The 23,670-nt window shown below is 40.9% G+C and overlaps 1 protein-coding gene across 1 annotated transcript in view; it reads left to right on the top strand.

Annotated features, from left to right (window-relative positions):
• The window catches only part of wdr43 (WD repeat domain 43), a 95,314-nt gene that overhangs the window by 62,633 nt on the left and 9,011 nt on the right, over positions 1 to 23,670 (top strand). The window contains exons 12-13 of the mRNA XM_028797364.2: positions 2,738 to 2,824; positions 16,294 to 16,325. Of these exons, the coding sequence (XP_028653197.2) occupies positions 2,738 to 2,824; positions 16,294 to 16,325 (119 nt within the window). The remainder of the gene's footprint in view (positions 1 to 2,737; positions 2,825 to 16,293; positions 16,326 to 23,670) is intronic.

The raw sequence follows: 23,670 nt of genomic DNA on the forward strand, positions 1-23,670 counted from the left end.
ATGATGCTGCCACCACCATGCTTCACTGTAGGGATGGTACTGGCCTGGTGATGAATGGTGCCTGGTTTGTTCCAAACGTGACACCTGGCATTCACACCAAAGAGTTCAATCTTTGTCTCATCAGACCAGAAAATTTTTTTTCTTATGGTCTGAGAGTCCTTCAGGTACTTTTTGGCAAACTTCAGGCGAGTATCCGTCAATAAGGGCGCGCACATAAAGGCGACCTTCAAAAGGGCGACCTCAATTGGGCGCGGCGAATAAAGGCAAGCTTTAAAAGGACGACCTCAATTGAGCGCCGAATAAATGTGCGCGCAAATAAAGGAGCGCTTCAAAAGGATGACCTCAATTGAGTGCCGAATAACTGCACGCATAAATAAAGTAGTGCTTCAAAAGGGTGACGTCAATTGGGTGCAACAAAATTATTACAGAAAATTTATTAGATAAAGGCAATGATTGAACGTATAAAACGGTGAAAGCAAGAATATTAAAACATCCAATTAATTAATGCATGAACTTCTAACGAACTACTTCTAACGAACTATTTCTAAAGCTCTCTATATTTCATTGTTTTCAAAATTACAGAAAATTAGATTAAGGCAATGACTGAATGTATAAAAAGGTGAAAGCAAGTTGCACTTGAAGCTGTAGATTATGTGCAATGCCACGTAGATATTCGAGATGCGGTCTATTAGCATAATCAAGGACAATTAATTTAATTCGCTCCGAAGGTCATCCTTTTGAAGCGCTCCTTTATTTGCATGCGCATTTATTCGGCGCTCGATTGAGGTCGTCCTTTTGAAGCTCGCCTTTATTTACGCGCGCCTTTATTCGGCGCTCAATTAAGGTCGCCCTTTTGAAGATCGCTTTTATTCATGTGCGCTTTTATTCTCCACGCCCAATTGAGGTCGCCCTTTTGAAGGTCGTCTTTTTGTGCGCTCCCTTATTGAATAGAACCCTCCAGGCGGGCTGCCATGTGCCTTTTACTAAGGAGTGGCGTCCGTCTGGCCACTGTATCATACAGGCCAGATTGGTGGATTGCTGCAGAGATGGTTGTCCTTCTGGAAGGTTCTCCTCTCTCCACAGAGGACCTCTGGAGCTCTGACAGAGTGACCATCTGGTTCTTGGTCACCTCCCTGACTAAGGCCCTTCTCCCCTGATCGCTCAGTGTAGATGGCCGGCCAGCTCTAGGAAGAGTCCTGGTGGTTTCGAACTTTGTCCACTTACAGATGATGGAGGCCACTGTGCTCATTGGGACCTTCAAAGCAGCAGAAATTTTTCTGTAACCTTTCCCAGATTTGTGCCTCGAGACAATCCTGTCTCGGACGTCTACAGACAATTCCTTTGACTTCATGCTTGGTTTGTGCTCTGACATGAACTGTCAACTGTGGGACCTTTATATAGACAGGTGTGTGCCTTTCCAAATCATGTCCAATCAACTGAATTTACCACAGTTGGACTCCAATTAAGCTGCAGAAACATCTCAAGGATGATCAGGGGAAGCAGGATGCACCTGAGCTCAATTTTGAGCTTCATGGCAAAGGCTGTGAATATTTATGTACATGTGCTTTCTCAATTTTTTTATTTTTAATAAATTTGCAAAAACCTCAAGTAAACTTTTTTCACGTTGTCATTATGGGGTGTTGTGTGTAGAATTCTGAGGAAAAAAATGAATTTAATCCATTTTGGAATAAGGCTGTAACATAACAAAATGTGGAAAAAGTGATGCACTGTGAATACTTTCCGGATGCACTGTGTGTGTGTGTGTGTGTGTGTGTGTATGTGTATGTATATGTATATATATTCATGGCATTCATAGTCTGAATCACAATCTGATTGTATGGGTGGTTACCTACCAGGTAACGCTTGTGGTTGGTCAGCAAGTCGGCTAACATCCGCCACGGTGCCCTCTTTCAGTTGCGAGAAGCAGATCATAGAATGGTTGAAATAGTTTTACTGTCAAATAATGCAAAGAGTACGCGACACGTGTTTCGGACTACGAATGCCATGAATGTAATTACCCCGATCTACATGCTGTCAAATGAACGAACCACACGCCGTAGTGCAGCGTTAGATCTTCGCCTCTGGCGCTGACGTTTGAGGTTCGATTCCCGAGAGGGGATGCAGTGAGTGTGTACGCCTGATGAGCCCAGAATTAGGGAGAAACACGTGTCGCGTACTCTTTGAATTATTTGACAGTAAAACTATTTCAACCATATACATATATATATATATATATATATATATAATATAAATAAAATATTATTGCTGTCTGATTGTGTGCAAGTGTTGTCCTCCACCAACTCAGTGGTGTGAATGAGGCCCTGATTGACCCGCTTGCATTTGAATGATATGTGCAATCAACCAAGCACCCCAATCAATCCTGGAGTGGTACTGGCACACACACACCTGCACCCATTAGGAGCTTGTGCCCTCCAGGACCCGATTATTTAAAGATTGCACTTTGCCACTGACCTTGTATATCTTTCTTTTAACTGAGAAATATAGGAATTCCATTTAAGTTGTACCGGGGTCAAAATCCATAGAAAGCTTTCTGCCCAATATGGTGAAAATGTTTTACCATGTCCTAGTGTTCACAATTGGATTGAGAAGGTCAACCGCAGACACAAAGTTTCCACTTGTGTGTGGGGAAAGCTATACAACCAATCCAAACAAAATGATCACAAAATTGAGGATATTTATAGACTTAAAGTGTTTTGTGTTTGTTTTTATTTTCCAGAAAGTGCTACAAACCAAGAAGGAAGCCGTAATGAAAAAGACAGTTTCCCGATTGCCTATAGCAGCTGTGCTGCCACTGGTCCAAGAGGTAATTAGTTAGCCAGTATGATTTAAAAAGAATGCAAATTACGTATGTTACCAGCATTTAAAGTTGGCTTGAAGAACTGGCATTTGCAGAAGGGATGATGAAAGGTATGGATACTAATTCATGTCTACCTGCGATTTCACTTTCCTCAGTTTCCTTTCTGCTGTGCTGAGCTCAGTCTGTAGACTACAAAGTGCTCCAGAAAGCCAGGGGAAGGAGGGCCTTTTGCTTGTGTGCTTGGAAGAAAGAGGACAGATATTGTCAAGACAGGGGAACAGTTGAGCATTGGATGTCTGTGGCAGCATTCATGTCTATAGAGGTAAATTGCTGAAGTGGTCAGGTGGAGGGAGAGCAGAGGAGTCTAGGGAATAGAAACTAGTGGGAGAGAGGGACGGGAGGTGATGGTGGAAGGATACAGTGAGAGTGCCCAAAAACTCAGAAGTTAGTCATTATATTCAGGCTGACTTCTTGCTTGTTTGTGTGCTTCAGCATCTTGTCTTATTCTTTGTCCTAGTTTGTCATTTAATTGCCTTTTGTGATTTGCTTGAAACTCAACAGAAGTTACTGCTTTCTTAGTTTTTTCACTTTGTACTTAACACATGACCACAGGTGATTGCCATCCTTTATGGCCACCAGGTGGATGCCACCTAAAATGTCAGGCCATAAGCTTTCCATTAATACCAAGAATTTACAAGTAGACTTCTGGGTCTCCCCATGCAGTTAATATATAATGTACCATTCAAAAGTTTTGACACAGAAATTCTCATATTTTTGATAGAAATTGACGTTTTGAGCAAGTTGCAATTAAAATGATTTAAAAATGTTAATGTTGATAATGGCTATTACTGCTTCAGATGAGTGATATTTAATTTATTATTTGACTGCAAAAGCCCATTTTCAGCAGCTCTTCTTTCATTGTCTTAATGGTCTACTCCATTATCTAATGCTTTTAGTCATTGTAAATGCTAATTGATTGTACAGTAATCCCTCACTTATCGCGGGAGATAGGTTCCAAGTCCGACCGCGATAACTTAATTTCCGCGAAGTAGGGACACCATATTTATTTAATTATTTAACGTGTATTTAGACGTTTTTAAACCCTCCCTGTATTGTTTACAACCCACCCTTTACTCCTATTAATAACAGGGACAACTGCTAAGCAATATGAAATTGGTAGATAATATGATAGCAATACCAATAATATAATAGCAATATGAAATCGGTAGATAATATGATACCAATAGCAATAATATAATAGCAATATGAAATCGGTAGATAATATGATAGCAATAGCAATAATATAATATAATAGCAATATGAAATCAGTAGATAATATGATAGCAATAGCAATACAGTGATCCCTCGCTATATCGCACTTCGCCTTTCGCGGCTTCACTCTGTCGCGGATTTTATATGTAAGCATATTTAAATATATATCGCGGATTTTTTGCTGGTTCGCGGATTTCTGAGGACAATGGGTCTTTTAATTTCTGGTACATGCTTCCTCAGTTGGTTTGCCCAGTTGATTTCATACAAGGGACGCTATTGGCAGATGGCTGAGAAGCTACCCAACTTACTGTTCTTTCTCTCTCTCTTGCGCTGACTATCTGTGATCCTGACGTAGGGGGTGTGAGCAGGGGGGCTGTTCGCACACCTAGACGATACGGATGCTCGTCTAAAAATGCTGAAAGATTATCTTCACGTTGCTACCTTCTGTGTGCAGCTTTTAAGTATGCTGCACGGTGCTTCGCATACTTAAAAGCTCAAAGGGCACATATTGATTTTTGACTTTGTCTCTCTCTCTCTCTCTCTCTCTCTCTCTCTCTCTCTCTCTCTCTCTCTCTCTCTCTCTCTCTCTCTTCCTGACGGAGGGGGGTGTGAGCAGGGGGGCTGTTCGCACACCTAGACGATACGGACGCTAGTCTAAAAATGCTGAAAGATTATCTTCACGTTGCTACCTTCTGTGTGCAGCTTTTAAGTATGCTGCACGGTGCTTCGCATACTTAAAAGCTCAAAGGGCACATATTGATTTTTGACTTTGTCTCTCTCTCTCTTCCTGATGGAGGGGGTGTGAGCTGCCGCCTTCAACAGCTTTGTACCGGCGGTGCTTCGCATACTTAAAAACAAACAGCCCTATTGATTTGTTTGCTTTCCTCTCTGTTTCCTTTGAAGAGGAAGATATGTTTGCATTCTTTTAATTGTGAGACAGAACTGTCATCTCTGTCTTGTCATGGAGCACAGTTTAAACTTTTGAAAAAGAGACAAATGTTTGTTCGCAGTGTTTGAATAACGTTCCTGTCTCTCTACAACCTCCTGTGTTTCTGCGCATATCTGTGACCCAAGCATGACAATATAAAAATAACCATATAAACATATGGTTTCTACTTCGCGGATTTTCTTATTTCGCGGGTGGCTCTGGAACGCAACCCCCGCGATGGAGGAGGGATTACTGTAATATAATAGCAATATGAAATCGGTAGATAAGTTTACACTTACCGCGTGATGATGGTGATGAATATGCTGCGCAGTAAAAGTCGTCATCATCCTTCATCGTCATCATTTTTACTGCGCAGCCGATGACTGTATTTTACGTCTCTTCAGACGGCGGTGCCATTTCCTGGGGCACCCCCTCCATGGTTTCCGAAGGTGTATCCGTAGTTGTAGGAACTGGCTGCTCTTTTTTGCGAGGCTGAAAAAACATTGTGATCGGCAGTTGCTGCCACTGCTTCTTTTTCTGGTTGAAGAGCAGCTTGTAGCCGGTCATGACGTCGTCGATCTTGTTGCAAAATTAGACCGATCGAACCATATCGTCGTCCCATTCCTGTGACCGCTCTTGCAGATCCTTAGCCAGTCTGCAGATCTCGGCGAGCCGTTCCAAAGTCAAGCCAGTTGGGGAGACAACTTCTTCTGTTTCTTGCTGCTCTTCTTCTTCTTCACTCGCCGACTTTATCAACTCTTCGAGGTCTTCTTCGGTTAGCGGCTGGGAGTGGCAGTCTAGTAGCTCATTGACATCATCCGCAGTCATGTCTGCAAAGCCCTCACCTCCAATGATCGCAGCCAACTGCACAGCTTTCTGTACTGCCGAGTGTTGGATTTCGGCAAGTGTAAATCCTTTGTCTTCGTAAACAACCTCGGGCCACAACTTCTTCCAGCTGGCACTAACGGTGGCAGGCTTCATCTCTTGTAATGCCTTCTGGATATTTTGGAGGCACGTAGCAATTGTGTACTGCCGCCAGTATGCCTTCAAGTTGAAATCGTCATCATCTTGGGCGCCATCCACGGAAGAAACCAGGTTCGCTAAGGCATTCCTCGTGTATAGGGTCTTGAATGCCCCGATAACCCCCTGATCCATAGGCTGAATTAGTGACGTCGTATTGGGCGGCAGGAACTCAATCTGTACCCCCGAATACGACAGATCAGTAGCGTGACCACCAGCGTTATCCATAATGAGAAGGACTTTGAATGGCATGCCCTTCTCTGCTAGATACGCCTTCACTTGCGGGATAAAACACTGGTGGAACCAGTCGGAGGTCAGCATCTTCGTCATCCAGGCTTTTGCATTGTGCATCCAATGTACGGAAAGCAGATTCTTGTTTTTGTTTTTTAAAATCCTTGGGTTTTTCGACTTGTAAATAAACCCTGGCTTTAACAAAAATCCAGCAGCATTGCCACACATCACGAGGGTCACACGATCCTTGTATGCTTTAAAGCCAGAGGCTTTTGCTTCCTCTTTGAACAGGAAAGTTCGCGATGGCATTCTTTTCCAAAACAAGCCCGTCTAATCCATATTAAAAACTTGTTCGGGCCGATATCCACCTTCGGAGGTAATCTTCTTGAACGTTTCATTCACATACGTTTCAGCAGCAATCGTGTCAGCCGACACATGTCCTTACGGATATATTTAACATCTCTCTGTGTCAAGCTGTTGTGCCATCTTGCTTTAAAACCTCAGAAATCATCCCAGTTCCGAAAAAACCCATAGTCACAACCATGAATGACTATCGCCCTGTAGCCTTAACATCAATAGTGATGAAATGTTTCGAGAGGCTGGTCAAGGACCACATTACTTCTGTCCTACCCTCCTCTTTTGACCCACTCCAATTCGCCTACCGCTCCAACCGTGCCACAGAGGATGCCATATCTATTGCACCCCATTTTTCATTGGAACATCTGGAGAATAGAGACGCTATGGTCCGCATGCTGTTTGTTGATTTTAGTTCGGCTTTTAATACCATCATCCCTCAGAATTTGATCAGCAGACTGGGCCCATTGGGACTGGGCATACCTCTGCAAAACTGGATATTGGACTTTCTAATGGATAGGCCACAGTACGTATGGGTAGGAAAGAATAAATCAGATACCATCTCCTTGAGCACAGGTTCTCCACAGGGGTGTGTTCTAAGTTCCCTCCTCTTCACGCTCATGACCCACGCTTGTTGTGCCAAGTTCAGCACAAACCAAATTATTAACCCCTTCACCGCTCTCTGCCGGATATATCCGGCACCGCTGTTTTAATGCTAACGCCATACTGCCGGAATTATCCGGCACATTTGCCTGTGGTTATATGAATGCCTGGCAAGTAGTATAACTGACGGTTTGGCGTGGGTATTATTACTACGTTGTATTTCGACAAGTCTGTGGTTGTTTTGGCCGGTCATGTGACGTGATTCGCATGTAACAGCTGTGAATATGGCGAAACGTAAACTGACTTCAAGTGAGGCTTTGCAGGCGATTTTGGACAGTTCTGATCATGATTGTAGCAGTTCTGAGAAGATTTTAGTGACAGTGATGAGCAGCAACGTGCGCTGCATGATATTGTGAATGAAGACGCATCGGATGACGGCGCTGAGTGGGTGTAATCCCCAGCATCTCAGCTGGGCTGCTGCCCGTGGTGAACTACCTTTTCTGCATTCGTTTGAGGGGAACGTGTGGCTTTATTGTTGATGTAAACAATTACACTGCTGAGCAGTTTTATGAGCTGTTAGTGTCACCTGATTTGATTAGACATTTTGTTCATCAGACAAATCTGTATGCAGCACAGTTTATTGAGAAAAATCCCAATTTACCTCCACATTCCCGTGTTCGTGCTTGGTTTGACACTGATGAAAACGAAATGAAAAAATTCATTGGGATTTTGATGTTGATGGGAATAATCAGAAAACCAGATATTGAGATGTACTGGTCTACAGATCCTATGTATGCAACACCTATTTCTGCAGCTGTCATGACACGTAACCGATTCTCTTTGCTGCTGAAATTCTTTCATTTGAATGACAACAGAAACGAGCCAGATAAGAAAGATCCAAACCGCGACCACTTGTTCAAGCTACGTCCTTTGATTGATCATTTATTTGAAGCATTTCAGTTGCCCTACATGCCAGGACCGTCAGTTGCAGTTGATGAAAGTTTATTGTCGTGGAAGGGCCGCTTACAGTTTCGACAGTATCTACCATTGAAAAGGGCACGGTTTGGTATCAAGATGTTTTGCTTAGCTGAGAATTCAGGTTACATTTATAGATTTCGTGTATACACTGGCAACTTGCACAACATTTAGTGGTCAATACTGCTTGAATAAATGTAAAAAATGTAAAAAAGTAAAAAAACAAAAATTGTTCAGATTTCGCCTGGCTTGGGGAATATTTAGGGAGTTGGCGGTTAAAGGGTTAAGTATGCGGACGACACAACAGTGGTGGGTCTCATTCGAGGTGACGGGGAGGGGGATTACAGAGAGGAGGTGAAGTCATTTGTGGAATGGTGTGATAAAAACAATCTGATACTGAATGTCGAAAAAACAAAAGAACTGGTGATCGACTTCAGGAAGAAACAGCTGGTACACATCCCAGTCTACATTAAGAACACTGCTGTGGAAATTGTGCAGTCTACTAAGTTCCTGGGAGTTAATGTGACGGACAACCTCACCTGGTCCCTGCACACCTCCTCCGTCATCAAGAAAGCTCACCAGCGCTTGATCTTTCTGCGGAGGCTAAAGAGGGCCCATCTCATCAGTCCTCACCACTTTTTACAGAGGGACCATAGAGAGCGTGCTAACCAGCAGCAGCTCTCTGTGGCAGGAGAGCTGCAGCACTTCGGACTGGAAAGCACTGAGGAAAGTGGTGAGGGCCTGCGGAGAGGATCATTGGAGCCCCGTTGCCAAATGTACAAGATTTGGCAAAACAACGCTGTCTGGCCAGAGCTGTGCGGATTTCTAGAGACCCTACTTATCCTGCCTCTGAACTGTTTTCCCTCATGCCCTCAAGCAGAAGGTACCGCAGCCTGAAATGTAGAACTACCAGGTTTAAAAACAGTTTTTTTCCTACTGCCGTTCGTCTTTTTAAATGAAGCATTTTAGTATTTTATTGTAGGCTGATTTTAACTATGTGTTTTTATTAATGTCTTGTGCATCGTATTTTCGTTCTGCAGCACATCTTGGATGTTCTGCTGAATGACAAATTGAATTGAATTGAATTCGTTTCTGAAACTTTGCAAACCACCCTTTGCTAGCAGAAAATTGCCGTTTCTTACGTGGTGAATCACTGGAGGTCCCTGGTGTCGGATCTTCTACCTCTTCTTCATCTTCTTCGCGGTCGCCACTGTCGTCTTCTGGTTCCTTAGCGGCAAAGGTCTCGTACAGGCTCTTAGCCTTTGTTTGGATAATGCTCGAATCCAATGTTATGTTCTTCTTTCGGCAGTCGGCTATCCATACGGCCAAAGCAGATTCCATACGGACGATTGTTTTATTACGAGCCGTAACTACTCTCTTCGCTGACTTTTGAAAGGTGATGGTAGCCGTCTTCTTAATGTTCGCCTCTTCCTTCTTAATGTAGCGAACGGTGGATTCGTTCACGCCATATTGGCGGGCCACAGCCGCGTACGTTCTCCCTTCCTTCAACATATCCAGAAGTTTCACCTTCTCAACGATCGTCATCATTCTTCGTTGTCGCTTAGGCTCAGCACCAGCCTTGGAAGAAGGAGCACATTTGGGAGCCATTGCAGGGGGTGAATATTGAAGCGAAGTTCAACATACAGTAATCCACAAAAAAATCACACACAGCACACTGTAAAGTAAACCGCTCAGCGAGAAAGCTTGAAGCGAATGACAAGGGGAGATACTGTGGGAAGTAGGCATCAGTCAAAGCACCAATCACAGGCCCGATTAGAAAGCGGAAAGCTGTGATTTGTCGTCTCCCTCCCATGTGACAATCACAGCCCGTGCTACAACGCACATAGTCACCTAACTTGTTTTGTTGTTCTTAGACTAGGAAATACTACTACATGTACTATATTTAAAAACCCGCAAAGTCGTGAATCCGCGATAAGTGAACCGCGAAGTAGCGAGGGATTACTGTGTAGGAGTTTTTGCAGTTGTATTAGTACTGTTGAAACCTGTTTTTTGTTCACTTCAGTTGCACGATCCTGGCATTCCTAAAGTTCAGTACTGGGTTCATAAATGGCCCAAATGAATCTGCTTTCTCAAGCATGTACTGTAAGTCTCTTTATTTCACTGTCTTGAGAAAAGAGAGAAAACTGGGTTGAACCAGTATAGAAGTAGTAGAGGAAACCCCTGATGCATAACTGCATAAGAGGGTAAGTACATCAGAGTCTGTAGTTTGGGAAGGAAATTCTCACAGGTCTTAGGTTGCCCTCTTGCCCTCTACTTAACTCTTTTAGGGCTAATTTTTTTTTGTTTCTTTTCTCCCAGGGCTGAATATTTTTCCAAAAACTAATTTTTTTTTTTAAAAAAAAAGAACAGAAAGCAATTGAAATCAACAAAAAATATTTACTTTTGACAAATGTTACTGTCTTGCATGTTGTATGAGCCTGCATACTCTATATGATTTCACATACATATCACATACATTTTACACAGCAAAGTCCTGCAAAGTCTGATCTCGCTCAAAGCAGCCAATTTCAGTCATTGCCACATTGCACTGCTTACAGTATGTGTTGCTTTGGTGCCTACTTTTCAATTGTCTGTTGCTGCACTTTCTCACATATATTGTTAGTGTGTACTGTAGAGAGACAAGTCACCCGTTTGCCATCGTGCCATGCCACTGCCACCAAGTTTTCTGCCCGCATGAAAACCGGATTGTCCCCTCTTTTTATCTTCAGCCTGTCTGGCTTCAACTGTGAAGCCATGTGTATCCTGTTCACCCTCACTGTGCCACAAGCTCCAATTCTTCTGCTGTGTAGCTCCATGAACAATTCTGGGCATGTATAAAAATTGTCCAAATGTAAACAACATGACCCAAATGTTCATAGCCCTGAAGCAGCTCCAGCACAACCTGACTTGTCAAGGGACAGTTCTGTCTTTGAAAGAAATACTTTCCTGTATATGTAATTACTTTCAGGCAGAAACCAGTGTTTGCTTCTGCCAGTACAAAATCCTTTATGACATACTTTGTGGGCTTGTCTGGCATATATTTGCAGAAAAAAAGGTGTCCCTTTTATTTTATCATCGATTCATGCACAGACAAATCACAGCCAGGCTGATAAAATTGTTTCTATGTTGGTTCCACAATGTCAAGCAGGGGCTAAACTTTATGCATGGCGTTATAGCCTGGCTCACCCCATGGGATTTGCTTCTGTTTATTAGAGAAGTGAATAAAACTTTGCAGCATCACATACTTATCATCACACTGCATAACCTGTCCAAAGCCACCAGGGGACAAAGCACGTTTGGACCAATGCTCCCTGAAGTTATATCACCAGTTCTGTCCTAGCTCTATTTGTAATGCCACAGCGCGCTTCATCTCGTCTTTTGTTGTGGGTTTCCACTTTGGAAAACAAGAATGCAATGCAAGCGCAGCCCGCGATTCAAATAATTTCTCTGCCTACCTGTTTGTCTCGTCTGACAGTAGCTGAAAAGTAGCATCAGGAGAGAGCAGCCTGAAGTAGTTCAGAAGCTGGTGATCTGTCGTGTCCAACAGCAAGCCTTGCCATCTTGTGAAGCCCGGTAGCCAGTTCGGCTCCTACGGATCAATGTCTGTGTATTCCTTTCACGCGAACCTTGCCGTAGATGCATCGGCTGCGCGAATGCACTCATCTGGCAGTGGATCAGTTAGCGCGGCATCGGCTGGTGTCTGATCAGCTGATGCCGGCTTCTCACTCTCTTGTTCGATCTCCTGATCACTGTCAATAAAATCCGATTCTGAAAAATCAGAGTCTGACTCTGCGATAATGCACAAAATATTGTCTGCCGAGTGTTTTCTTTTCTGCACTCGCTTCGCTCCCTTGTGACATGTCGATGCCATCTTGCCATTGTTTACATTTCACAACTCACGCACACGCAAGGATTAGTTGCCGAGTCAACGAGTCTAGCATTACTCCAAGAGGGAATGCCTGCGACGTGATAGTGAGTTTTGTCGCCATTAACAGCTGATTGTCGCCCTCTATCCCTGGATGTCGACTTTTGTCGACATTCGCCCTCAACCCCTCCTGTCGACAGAAGTCGACATCCGCCCTAAAAGAGTTAAATACATGCCAAATATCAGTGTGATCTGCCACAGAAAAAAAGATGACTTCAGGATACTGACTTTTCCAGTCATCTTCTGTCCGTTTTCTGTGTATCTTTGCCCATTTTAATCTTTTCTTTTTATTTGCAAGTTTTAGATATGCCTTTTTCTTTAAAATCTTGGAGTCCTCTTTTTATTGTTGTAGATGACATTGGTATTTGGTGTGTAATATTTATGGAAAAAGACAGCTATAGATTTCAGACTATTATGTACATTTTGTCTTGCGCAGTTGTGTACCTTGAGTTTCTTTTTCTATCCTGGTGAGATCCTGGTTGCCCTCTTCTTTGAAGACAGTAGTGGATACATTTGTATGAAATCTTCATATTCACTTCAGTTTAATTTTCATTCAGTTTCATTTCACTATGTTGCAAAACACAATCAGATGTTTCTTGAAAAAGTGGTTTTACTTTGGGCATTTGGTTTTTACTTTATTTTAATTTTTAAAATTAAACAAGAATTGAACTTTAGGAATTCCAGTGCTTTATTGGAAAGAGTAGCACATTTCAGGTGTGCTATATCATGTTGTCTACGATAACACCAGTATAAATTTTTATGTGATTAAAACTGCCATCTCACAATATAATGATAGAGCTTCATGATACGTTTACATTCCCTAAAGCAACACAACAGTGACGCAAGCCCAAACATATCTGAGAACGAAAATAGTGTGTCAGTCTCCAATGATAATACTTAAAACGGGAGCTACTTCGATAGTATCTAAGTGGTTTGAGGTACAAGAAGTCAGACCTTCAGCAAGCACAGTAATTTGCAAAAAAATGCAAGAAAGCTGTCATTGCTAAAATGGAAACGCAGCAAACTTGTTTCACCACTTGAAGCAAAAGTACAGTGTCATAATAAAACCAGGAAGACACAAGGAGGTACTAGCAGCTGGTGACGTACAACCAAAAAGTAAACAAATGACTCAACTGAGCATCACTGGAGCACTAGTTGCACTGCGTATAATAGGAAGAGCAAACTGTGGATGGAAATTACCGATGTGGTTACATGTTGTTTGCCCAATGGATTTGATGGCTATACAAACCATGGGAAAGGAGGGCTTTTTAAACAAGTGGTTGAAAACTTGACCAAATATACAACATCCCAGGTAGAAGACATCCTTGCCTGTGATGTATGAAACATGCTGTGACAAAATTTAGTTTAATTTTAATCAACTATGAAAAGAAAAAATATTTTTTTTAATTGCTGTTTGAGAGATGCCTGGTTAACATGCTGAGCACAAATCATCTTGACAGTATCTCTGTTGTGAGTGGTGGAGTGAGGGTCTGTATTCTGTTCATGTAATGGGATTGACCAAAAGGAGCAAATAAGGTAGAATTGAAAGACCGGGAGACGAAGACAGTATCTACAGGGGGTGGGGCTTTATGGCAACCGTCCGGGGAGCTGCCTGTCTCCAGCTTTTTTATTTTAAGGGAAATGAGAGAGAAAAAACAATTGGAACACAAAAATATTGAAAGGAAATTTAAAGAGAAAGTACAAAAGTAAATGGTGAGCGTTACCACTGGCACCATACTTGGTAGCAAAGCAGCTACGACTGGAGAGTTGCCATTTAGACTGTGTTAAAATTGTGAAGAAAGAAAAAAAAAAAAAGAAATGAGGGAATGCTCTGTGAGTCACGAAAGAGAAAGCCCTGGGTGTCCTCTGGCAATGAAGGACAGTTTTGAAGGTATTCCTGAGCATTTCCTTATGAGTTGTTCAGGGTTTTGAGCACTGTGTTACTTTTGTAGATGCCCTATTTTTCTTATTTATTAGCTCAAAAGAGAATGAAGGAATGGCATGCGAAACAATGTATGGATACAGTTCTTAGTTCCTAATAACTCCTGCAACCCAGCACCCCTTCTTAAAACAATACCCCATTAAAATTGAATCTTTATCTACTCATATTTTAATGCATAAACTAATCTTGAACTATGACATAAATTTAATATATCTTCAAATTAACAGAACATAAAAAATGTTAATACAAACCTTAGCTTGCACAAGCAGTTTAATTTTTAATTTTTTTTTTTTTTTGCTGCTATGCATATAAATATAAAATTATATTTATTGGATGCACCATTTGTTTGTTCGAGTAGGCCTGTGTGTGTGTGTGGTCCAATAAGGTTTAACAGAGGTACTGACACTTATAAGATTGTAAATAGCTTATTGTGAAATTTAGACAATAAGGATGGCTAGAAAACTCTTAAAGTGTTTACTTGTACAGTTCTAACACTGACATTCTAACTTGCCTCGTTTTCATGGTACAGTAATCCCTCACTTATCGCGGGAGATAGGTTCCAAGGCCGACCGCGATAACTGAATTTCCACGAAGTAGGGACACCATATTTATTTGATTAACGTGTATTTGAACTTTTTAAACCCTCCCTGTATTGTTTACAACCCACCCTTTACTCTATTAATAACAGGGACAACTGCTAAACAATATGAAATCGGTAGATAAGTTTACACTTACTGTATAGCGAAGTACATATAGCTATATATGACGTGGTGATGGTGATGAATATGCTGCGCAGTAAAAATGATGACGATGAAGGTGATAATCCCCTGAATGCAGTAGCAAGAGCACGTTAATGCTGAATGAGTGAGATGAGACTTCCTGGTTAATGCAGCACTCCGTCGCTGAGCCAATCAGCAGCACACAGGAACTTAACTGTGTGCTCTGATTGGGTAGCTTCTCAGCCATCCGCCAATAGCATCTCTTGTATGAAATCAACTGGGCAAACCAACTGAGGAAGCAAATACCAGAAGTAAAAAGACCTGTGAAGCAGCGAAAAATCCGCGTTATATATTTAAATATGCTTACATATAAAATCTGCGAAGTCGTGAATCCGCGAAAAGTGAACCGCGAAGTAGCGAGGGATTACTGTATATCCATTTTATGTTTACACAAGAAATTAGAGGCAATGCAATAGTTCCAGCAGTGATATTCTACCTTATTTGAGGGTATTCCAAAAAATGATGCAAGGCAACTTTTATTTAAGTTTTGCCAGCATTTTTATTTTTTTTATAAGCAGGAAGTGTTTACATTTTGGCAACAATATTTTGCAGGCTCCTGAAGAGAGTCACATGGTTAATTTACTTGTTATTGATGAAAGTAGCAAGGTTAAGTTACCATCAGTTGTTCAGTTCAATTCTTATTGTTAGTGTTAAGCAGTTATGTTATACTTTTATTTAAGATTTCCAGGGAAAACACTAGGCTTCTTTTGTGCTTACAAATGGCTTATGCTGTGTCACACTGTATACAATGATGTGTCACTACTGTTGCACTATAATGCAGCTGTTGGCACCTTATGGTAATAGATTCACATCAATGACAGTAGCTCATTGGAAAAGAAGGATGGAAAATGCCCTTTTTTTGTTTGCACTAATAATTGCTGCTGCCTGCAAGCTGCAATCACCAAATAAATGTTCGGTATTTTTTTTTCCTGTATTGTCATAAGTATTGCTAATTTCATTAAAATATTATATAATTTTGTGGCTATATCGCACACCCCCTGGCTAACACAGTTGCAAACTGTTTCTTTATTAACCATTTAGAATTTTAAACATGATTAACTATGAGGTAAGAGTTTACCATTTGGATACTAATGGAATGGATGTAGAAAATGGGGCTTTGCAGCCCTGTTTGAGTAATGAATTGTATAGCAGTTATTTCCAACAGTAATAGCCATTTGACACACAATGTTTTGGCTATATTTTTATCAATTTAATGATATCTTGATAATGTATCAATTTCTATATTCAACATGAGTAGTTCTGCAAGATTCCACACATTTGGATGTATATGTTAAAAACGAAATATCAGCAACACAAAGTGCTTTTTTTCTCTAAATTTGGGAATAGAGGAGGTTTTATATCTTTAATCGTTTATGGTGGTGATTTTGGTGATTTTTACCTTTTTGAGATATTTTGTGACTTCCTCTTTATTTCTTTCTGTTATAGCTCACCAAGAGGATGCAGGGACATCCATACAGGTATGTTAAGTCTCTGTGTGGGTATCTATCTCTCTATGTATCTATCTATCTATGTATCTATCTATGTATCTATGTGTGACTGTGTTTGTGGAGGGGCGGAGAGTTAAGGCGGGTGTTGGAGTCACATGATCATCTCCCCTCCCATTCACCTCATTTCATTCACTTCATTTCGCTCCTTGCTGAGCTCCACAGCTGACGTGGTCTTGCCGTCCTTTCTCCTTTACTGATTTACTGTTTAGTAGACGCGGTACATACTGAATAGTATTTTTTCCTTTACTGTTTCTACTTAGTGTTTCTTAGTGTTTAGTAGACGCAGTGTGCCGGTGTTCCTGGCGGTGTTGCGGTTTAGTGTTACTTTCTACTTCGTTTTTGTACTTTAGTGTTTAATAATAAATAATAATTCATTACATTTATATAGCGCTTTTCTCAGTACTCAAAGCGCTAAAATAGTGAGTGATACTTAGCTGATAGCAATGTAGAAGCAGCACAGCACAACGCAGCCGGTAGGACAGGCGGGTGTGGTAGCGTAGGTGAGCGGCGATAGCAAGCAGCAGCAGGAGGAGGAAGCAGGATTTGGATGTTCCAATACACAGCCATAAACAGTAACGCTTGGTAATTTCAGGCGTGATCGCCCCGGAGACATAAGCCATAAACCAGGTTAGTATGAACATCACATCAGTTCCCGGCTGTAGGGTACTGTAAGATGAAATGGGAGCAGATCAGCATAGCGAACATAATCACGGAGACAGATCATCCCGAGGTGCTAGATCACCAGGTACAAAGAAATGTTCGTAGGTCTCGTCCTGTGATCCACAGACTCAGCTTTTCCCAGTAAAGTGGAGTCCATAAAATCTGTAAATATTAACCAAATCCATGCAATTCGAGTCAGCTGTATCCATGAACTATACGTACAATAAACAAAATAAAACAAGCGTAAGGAAGTGCAGAATTAAGGCGAATTTTGAGAAAAGTGTTGTTAACAGGGAGGAGCGGCAACAACAAGCGTGCGCCAGCGTCCCCTCACCTGCTATAATAAAGCAGTTATAATAAAGAAGTTTAGTAGACTTTTACTTTATCTCATTTAGTGTTCTTCCCGGCGGTGTTGCCGTTTTTTAGTGTTAGTGTCTACTTAGTGTTTGTGTTTAATGTTATGGAAGGAGTGATTTTACCACTGTCAGATTTTGCAATGAATGAGTTGGTAAATAATTATTATTTATCAACAGATCACATGAGCAAATTCAACGAAATTTTAGCTGCACATACAATTTTCCAACCTCAAGAGGTTTTGTTAATGTGGACTCCTGACATACCTATAATGCCCATTCCACAAAATGCAAAACATATTCAGATATTACCTTCTGCAGCTACTGAACGAGTGACTCACTGGGTGTGTACCTATTATGATGGTGCTGTAATTCATGTCTATGACAGTTTAAACACTGATAAAAAATTCAACCTCACCAAAGAGCAGCTTCGTTTTCTTCATGCTTTGTTTCCTTACAAACCTCCCATAGTTTATGAAGACGCACAGCAACAATTAAATCATACAGATTCTGGTGTATTCTCAATTGCATTTGCTGTGTGTATTTTTTTAGGTATTGACCCAAGTGATCAAGTTTTTACTATTTCTTCAATGCGAAATCACTTACAAATAATTTTTGTTACTCGACAATTGCTTCCATTCCCTGTTGAAAGTAGCCGATGGGCGACACCAGTTACAAGTTTTCAGTGCGTTCAAAGACCTGTACGAAGTACGGCCACTAACAGAGTCACTCATAAAAGGGGAGATGACTCGGTGCAGGAAATAGGTATTGAAACTACCTTGGAAGACATGCAATCGACGAGGCGATTAAACGGATCTCAAGAGAGGTCTTCTAGGTTGGAAAAAAAGCGCTTGGCTGCCAAAACCATATATATATAGCCTACAGAACTAGACTGAGAGACCATTTAAAGGCTTTTGCAGATGTTTTGAGTTAATTGCCTGATTAGAGTGTGGCACCAGGTGTCTTCAATATTGAACCTTTTCACAATATTCTAATTTTCCGAGATACTGAATTTGGGACTTTCATTAGTTGCCAGTTATAATCATCAACATTAAAAGAAATAAACATTTGAAATACATCAGTCTGTGTGTAATGAATGAATCTAATATACAAGTTTCACTTTTTGAATGGAATTACTGAAATAAGTCAATTTTGTCATGATATTCTAATTTTATGACCAGCACCTGTGTGTGTGTGTGTGTGTGTGTATATGTGTATATGTGTGTGTATATATATATATATATATATATATATATATATATATATATATATATACACATATATACAGTGGAACCTCGGTTCACGAACGTCTTGGTACACGTACAAATCGGTTTACAACCAAAAAGTTCGCCAGACTTTTGCCTCGGTTCACGACCACACACTTGGTATACGAACAAGCCAGGTTCCCTTTCGGTTTGTACATGTTCAGTCTCTCACTGTGCATTACCTGTGCAGCGAGCAAGAGCGCGTGACACACACACAGGCAGCGCCAGAGAGAGACAGACGCACGCACTCACACAGGAGTGTGAGAGAGAGGCGCGCACACACACAGGAGCGCGCTAAAGAGACACACACACAGGCGCTCCAGGCTCCCAAGAGAGAGAGAGAGCGAGAGAGGGAGGGATGCATAAGGTAGCGAAGGCTTGTTTTTGTTTTCAGTTCTATTTACAGTGATCGGTTAGTAGCCTGCATTGTTGCAATGTTACTTTTCTTGGTGGTTTATTAAGTTACGGATTTTTCAAATGTTCATTTTTTCACCTGTGCTTAAAACTCATTAAAAAAAAAAAAAAAAGTGTTTTTAGCGAGCGGTTCCTAGTACTATAGTGTGAAATATTGCAGTGTTGGTTTTCTCTGTTGTTTAAGGTTTTCTCAGTGTTATTCAATGTTTTTACATTTAGTTTACTATTACGCTGTGCATTCTATGGTATAATTAACTTTGTGTTTAAAAATTTAAAAAATATATATTTTTGCATACAGTTCGTACAATCTTGAACGGTATTTACATACAATCCTATGGGGGAAATTGCTTCGGTTCATGACCAAATCGGTTTACGACCATATATATATATATATATATATATATATATATATATATATAGGGCACATCTTCAAGAAATTTGGTGCGCGGGTTCCCAACGCTAACTGAATCCTTCTTACGTACATATATACGTCCATAGCCTGCAGCTTGGTCCACACTCTGAATCCTCCTGGCACTCCTGAGCATAATCTAATTTTGAAAGTTGGGGCACCAATAATGTTACTGAGAAACTTACAGCCACCGAAACTTTGTAATGGCACGAGACTTCAGGTCACATGCTTGCAAAAGAACCTAATTGAGGCAATTATTTTTACTGGCGGTGTCTCAAGGGAGAGAGTTTTTATTCCTCGCATCCCCGTTATACCCTCTGATCTCCCATTTCAATTCAAACACCTCCAATTTCCAGTAAGGCTCTGCTTCACAATGACAATTAATAGGTCTCAGGGACTGACCCTACAAAAGGTTGGCATTGATTTGAGGCAAGATTGCTTTTCACATGGCCAACTACACGTTGCATGCTCAAGAGTAAGCTCAGCGCACAGCTTGGTCATATTACAACCGGAGGGGTGAACTGACAACGTGGTATACAAAGAGATCCTTAACAAATAATTATTGGAACATTTTCCCTCAGTTTATTATTTAAAATTTTAAAGCAGTACTTCGCTGCTGCGAAGCGCGGGTATTTTGCAAGTATATAAATAAAAGGAAATCCTGGAATGGAAAGCAAATGCAAGGCTACGATACGTGATAATCTCGAAAGACATATAAAAGACCTGCGAGACCAAGGAGACTTGCCACGGTGCGTCTCGCGGGGACCGTAAACAAGAGACTTGGTGCCAAGAGATTGTCCCAGGGCCGTAGCAAAAATGACAGCGGCTGTACAGGCTTTAAAGAGATCGAAGGGCAGCGCGACAGCAGCTATATCCCGTCCCACCCCCCTTCCGAACGTGAGCAGCATTATACATCCTGCAAGAAAGAATTCACACACGCCCCGGGCCAGTAATAAAACATAGGTATTGCTTTAACAACGTCATGCAAGACCAGGCAGTGAGCCATCATTTAAAACAAGTCAACAGACCTCTAAGCTAGCAGTTGTTGGATTGCTTTTGGCAGGCAAGCATCATGTGCTACCAGCTCTTAAAACAATGCTGAAATTCCAAACAGAGAAACCTGTCCAGACCTCATTAAAAAGATTCAGCTATTGGGACTGGCAAGATTACAAATATTGTTTTTACAGAAGTTCTGAAATAAAAGTGAAACTAATGAAATAGCAACAATTCAAAGAAAAAACAATCTTAAAAGTGTGTATCCGGAAAACCAAACACGGGGGTTGGCGAGCAAAGCGAGCAGGGGGCAAAGCCCCCTAGTGCGTGTGTGTGTGTGCGTGTGTGTGTATATGTATATGTGTGTGTATGTGTGTGTGTATATATATATATATATATATATATATATATATATATATATATATATATATATATATATATATATATATATATATATATCACATACATACAGTACTTGCCAATAATACAAAGCGTACACTACATTTATTTCACCCTAATTGGGGCTCATCAGGTGTATGCAGTTTTGCTTCTCCTTACGGGGATCAAACCTCAAATGTCAGCACCTGCAGCAAAGCCTCAGATGTTGTGCCACAGCAGCTAGTTTGCTTACTTGACAGGGTGGAGATCTTAGTATTACATCAACAATAATAATAATAATTCTTTGCATTTATATAGCGCTTTTCTCACTACTCAAAGCGCTCAGCAATTGCAGGTTAAGGGCCTTGCTCAAGGGCCCAACAGAGCAGAGTCCCTATTGTCATTTACGGGATTCGAACCGGCCACCTTCAGATTGCCAATGCAGATCCCTAGCCTCAGAGCCACCACTCCGCCTAACACATCCATAGGTCTGAATCACAATCTGATAATGGATGGTTAGCTACCAGGTAGTGCTTCTGGTTGGTCAGCCAGTCGCAAGACATCCTCCACGCCCTCATAGTTGCGAGAAGTAGATCATAGACATGATATATAGTACCTGACAAATAATACAAAAAGTACACAATGCATGTTTTGTCCTAATTGGGGTTAATTGGGTGTACCCACTTTTGCTTCCCCTTGCTTTGCCTTGGGAGCAGACATATGAGGCTTGATCTCTGCAAGGTGAAGCAAAAGTATATTTATGGCAGGGGTGAGGGTGACAGGCAAGACTTTCAGCTCAGAAGTGTAGCACAGGTTATTGAACAACAAAGAACTGTCAAAGTGCAATAATGCAGGAATGAACTTAATAAAAAGTTGCCTTTAAAACACCAACCATCATATAAAACCTCACATTGGTTCCATTCCATCTGAACTAGTGTGGTGCTGAGGTGTCACCCGTTGCACGGCTGCACTCTAGTCCTAACATGGGGTTCTGAGTTGGTTTGTCATGTGGTGGGTGCGGCAATGTGCTCTATCAGCACGTGCACCTAATCAATCTCTCTCTCTCTCTCTCTCTCTCTCTCTCTCTCTCTGTAACTGTGCCTTAGAAAAAAACTTGTAAATCCGTCCCACCTTAAATCCACTCTCTCTTCTACATTCAGTGTCTTTTGTCTTATAAATGTGTCGATAAGCCCAAGCAGCCTGCTATCCCATCCTCCCACCGCTGTAGAAACTGCAAAAATCTCTCCCAACTGAAGCCTTGTATATAAGGGAGTCAGGTACTTAGAGCAGTGTATGCTAAAAAATAAATTATTTGGAACACATGCATTTCATGTGTGTTCTGCGTCTACAAAGATCTGTGTAAGTGTAGCATGACAGAAATGTTGAACATATCTAAAAGACCAAATTTTTCATGTTTTAGTACTAACGACAACATTTTGACATGGTGTATAATGTGTGAAGACTGAAGTCCAAATATCAAATAAGCACTTTCACAAAAGGTACAAATATAACGGAACAAGTGTGCTTTTATTCAAGACTATAACTGGAGAGAAAGAAATTGCGTTAGTGTACCTCATTCTAGCGACTGCTTTGGTAGTACAGCGGTAAGAACTGCTGCCTCCTATTCAAGAGGTTGCCGGTTCGAGTCTTCACATGTCCCAGAATAAACGTTTTGAGTAGTAAGCTGCTCTTATTGTTACTATTACACAATAAAAACATACATTTTGAGTCTGTAACAACTGGTGTAAATGTATGGTACTTGTAAAGGTTAGCGTTTTTTTTTTTTTATTCAGTTTTATTCTCTGTCGCGTTCACGTGCTATAACAGAGGTGAACTTGGATGGGGACGAGGGTTCTACATTAGAGAAAGAGGGAGAACAGAAGCACCCCCAACATAAAGCCAGACCATTTTGAATAACCGACATATTTCACTTTCAAAAACATTAAACATCTGCTACTTGGTCTTAAAGAAACACATTCATAACGATAATAATACGAACAAATTAGAACAGTTGTGCTAGAGTTACCTTCAGTTACTATATAACAGCTTGTAAAGCCAGATATACAATGAAAGCATTCAGACTCTTGATTAATTATTTAAATTTACTGTTGAGAAAAGTTTTGTACTCTTGTGTTCATTTTCCCAGCTCTTTTTCAAATTCACAACACAACTACTCATCTCTTAACTGTAGAGTCTTTAATCTTGAAAATGTGACAGTCATTTCAATGAGCCAATTGCAAAGTAGTTGTGTGGTAGCCATTTCTCATGTGTTTTAAGTTAGAGCTTCCACACTACAGGGATACTTATGCAAATGCTTATTTGTACTTTTTCTTAATTTTCAGTCTTACACATCCTTATTTTGTGTTTCAGGAAATATGGAGAATAGAGTTTCAGTATGGAGTAATTAAGCAGTAAAATAATAGAAATGCATAAGGGTCTGAATTTTGAAAGGCCCTGTAACCAATAAATGTCTCTGCAATAAATGTCTCAGATATGAACTATTATGGCACAGTTTTCACGATTTTGGTTTTCCAGAGTAAAAACCTCTCATGTATTCATGTGTTGTATGAAAACTAATGTATTTATTTTGTAGTGGTTGAAAGCCAAGAGTGATAAACCTGGGGGCAATTATTTGATATCAGCTGGTCTTAAATGACCAGACATGTTAGCTTTCACAAATTGTGCCAGGGTCTAAATGGAACTTCATAGACTAACGGTGATCTTTTTTTTTTTTGGTATTAAACACAGTTTGGGTAAAACTTTCAGAAGTTTAACTCTTTTGAGCATTAAGCCTAAATTGATCTGACTAGCTGTTTAAAAAATGAATGCAACTCATTTTTTCT

Source organism: Erpetoichthys calabaricus, chromosome 3 (assembly GCF_900747795.2).
Source record: "Erpetoichthys calabaricus chromosome 3, fErpCal1.3, whole genome shotgun sequence".
In the NCBI taxonomy this organism is placed as follows: Eukaryota; Metazoa; Chordata; class Cladistia; order Polypteriformes; family Polypteridae; genus Erpetoichthys; species Erpetoichthys calabaricus.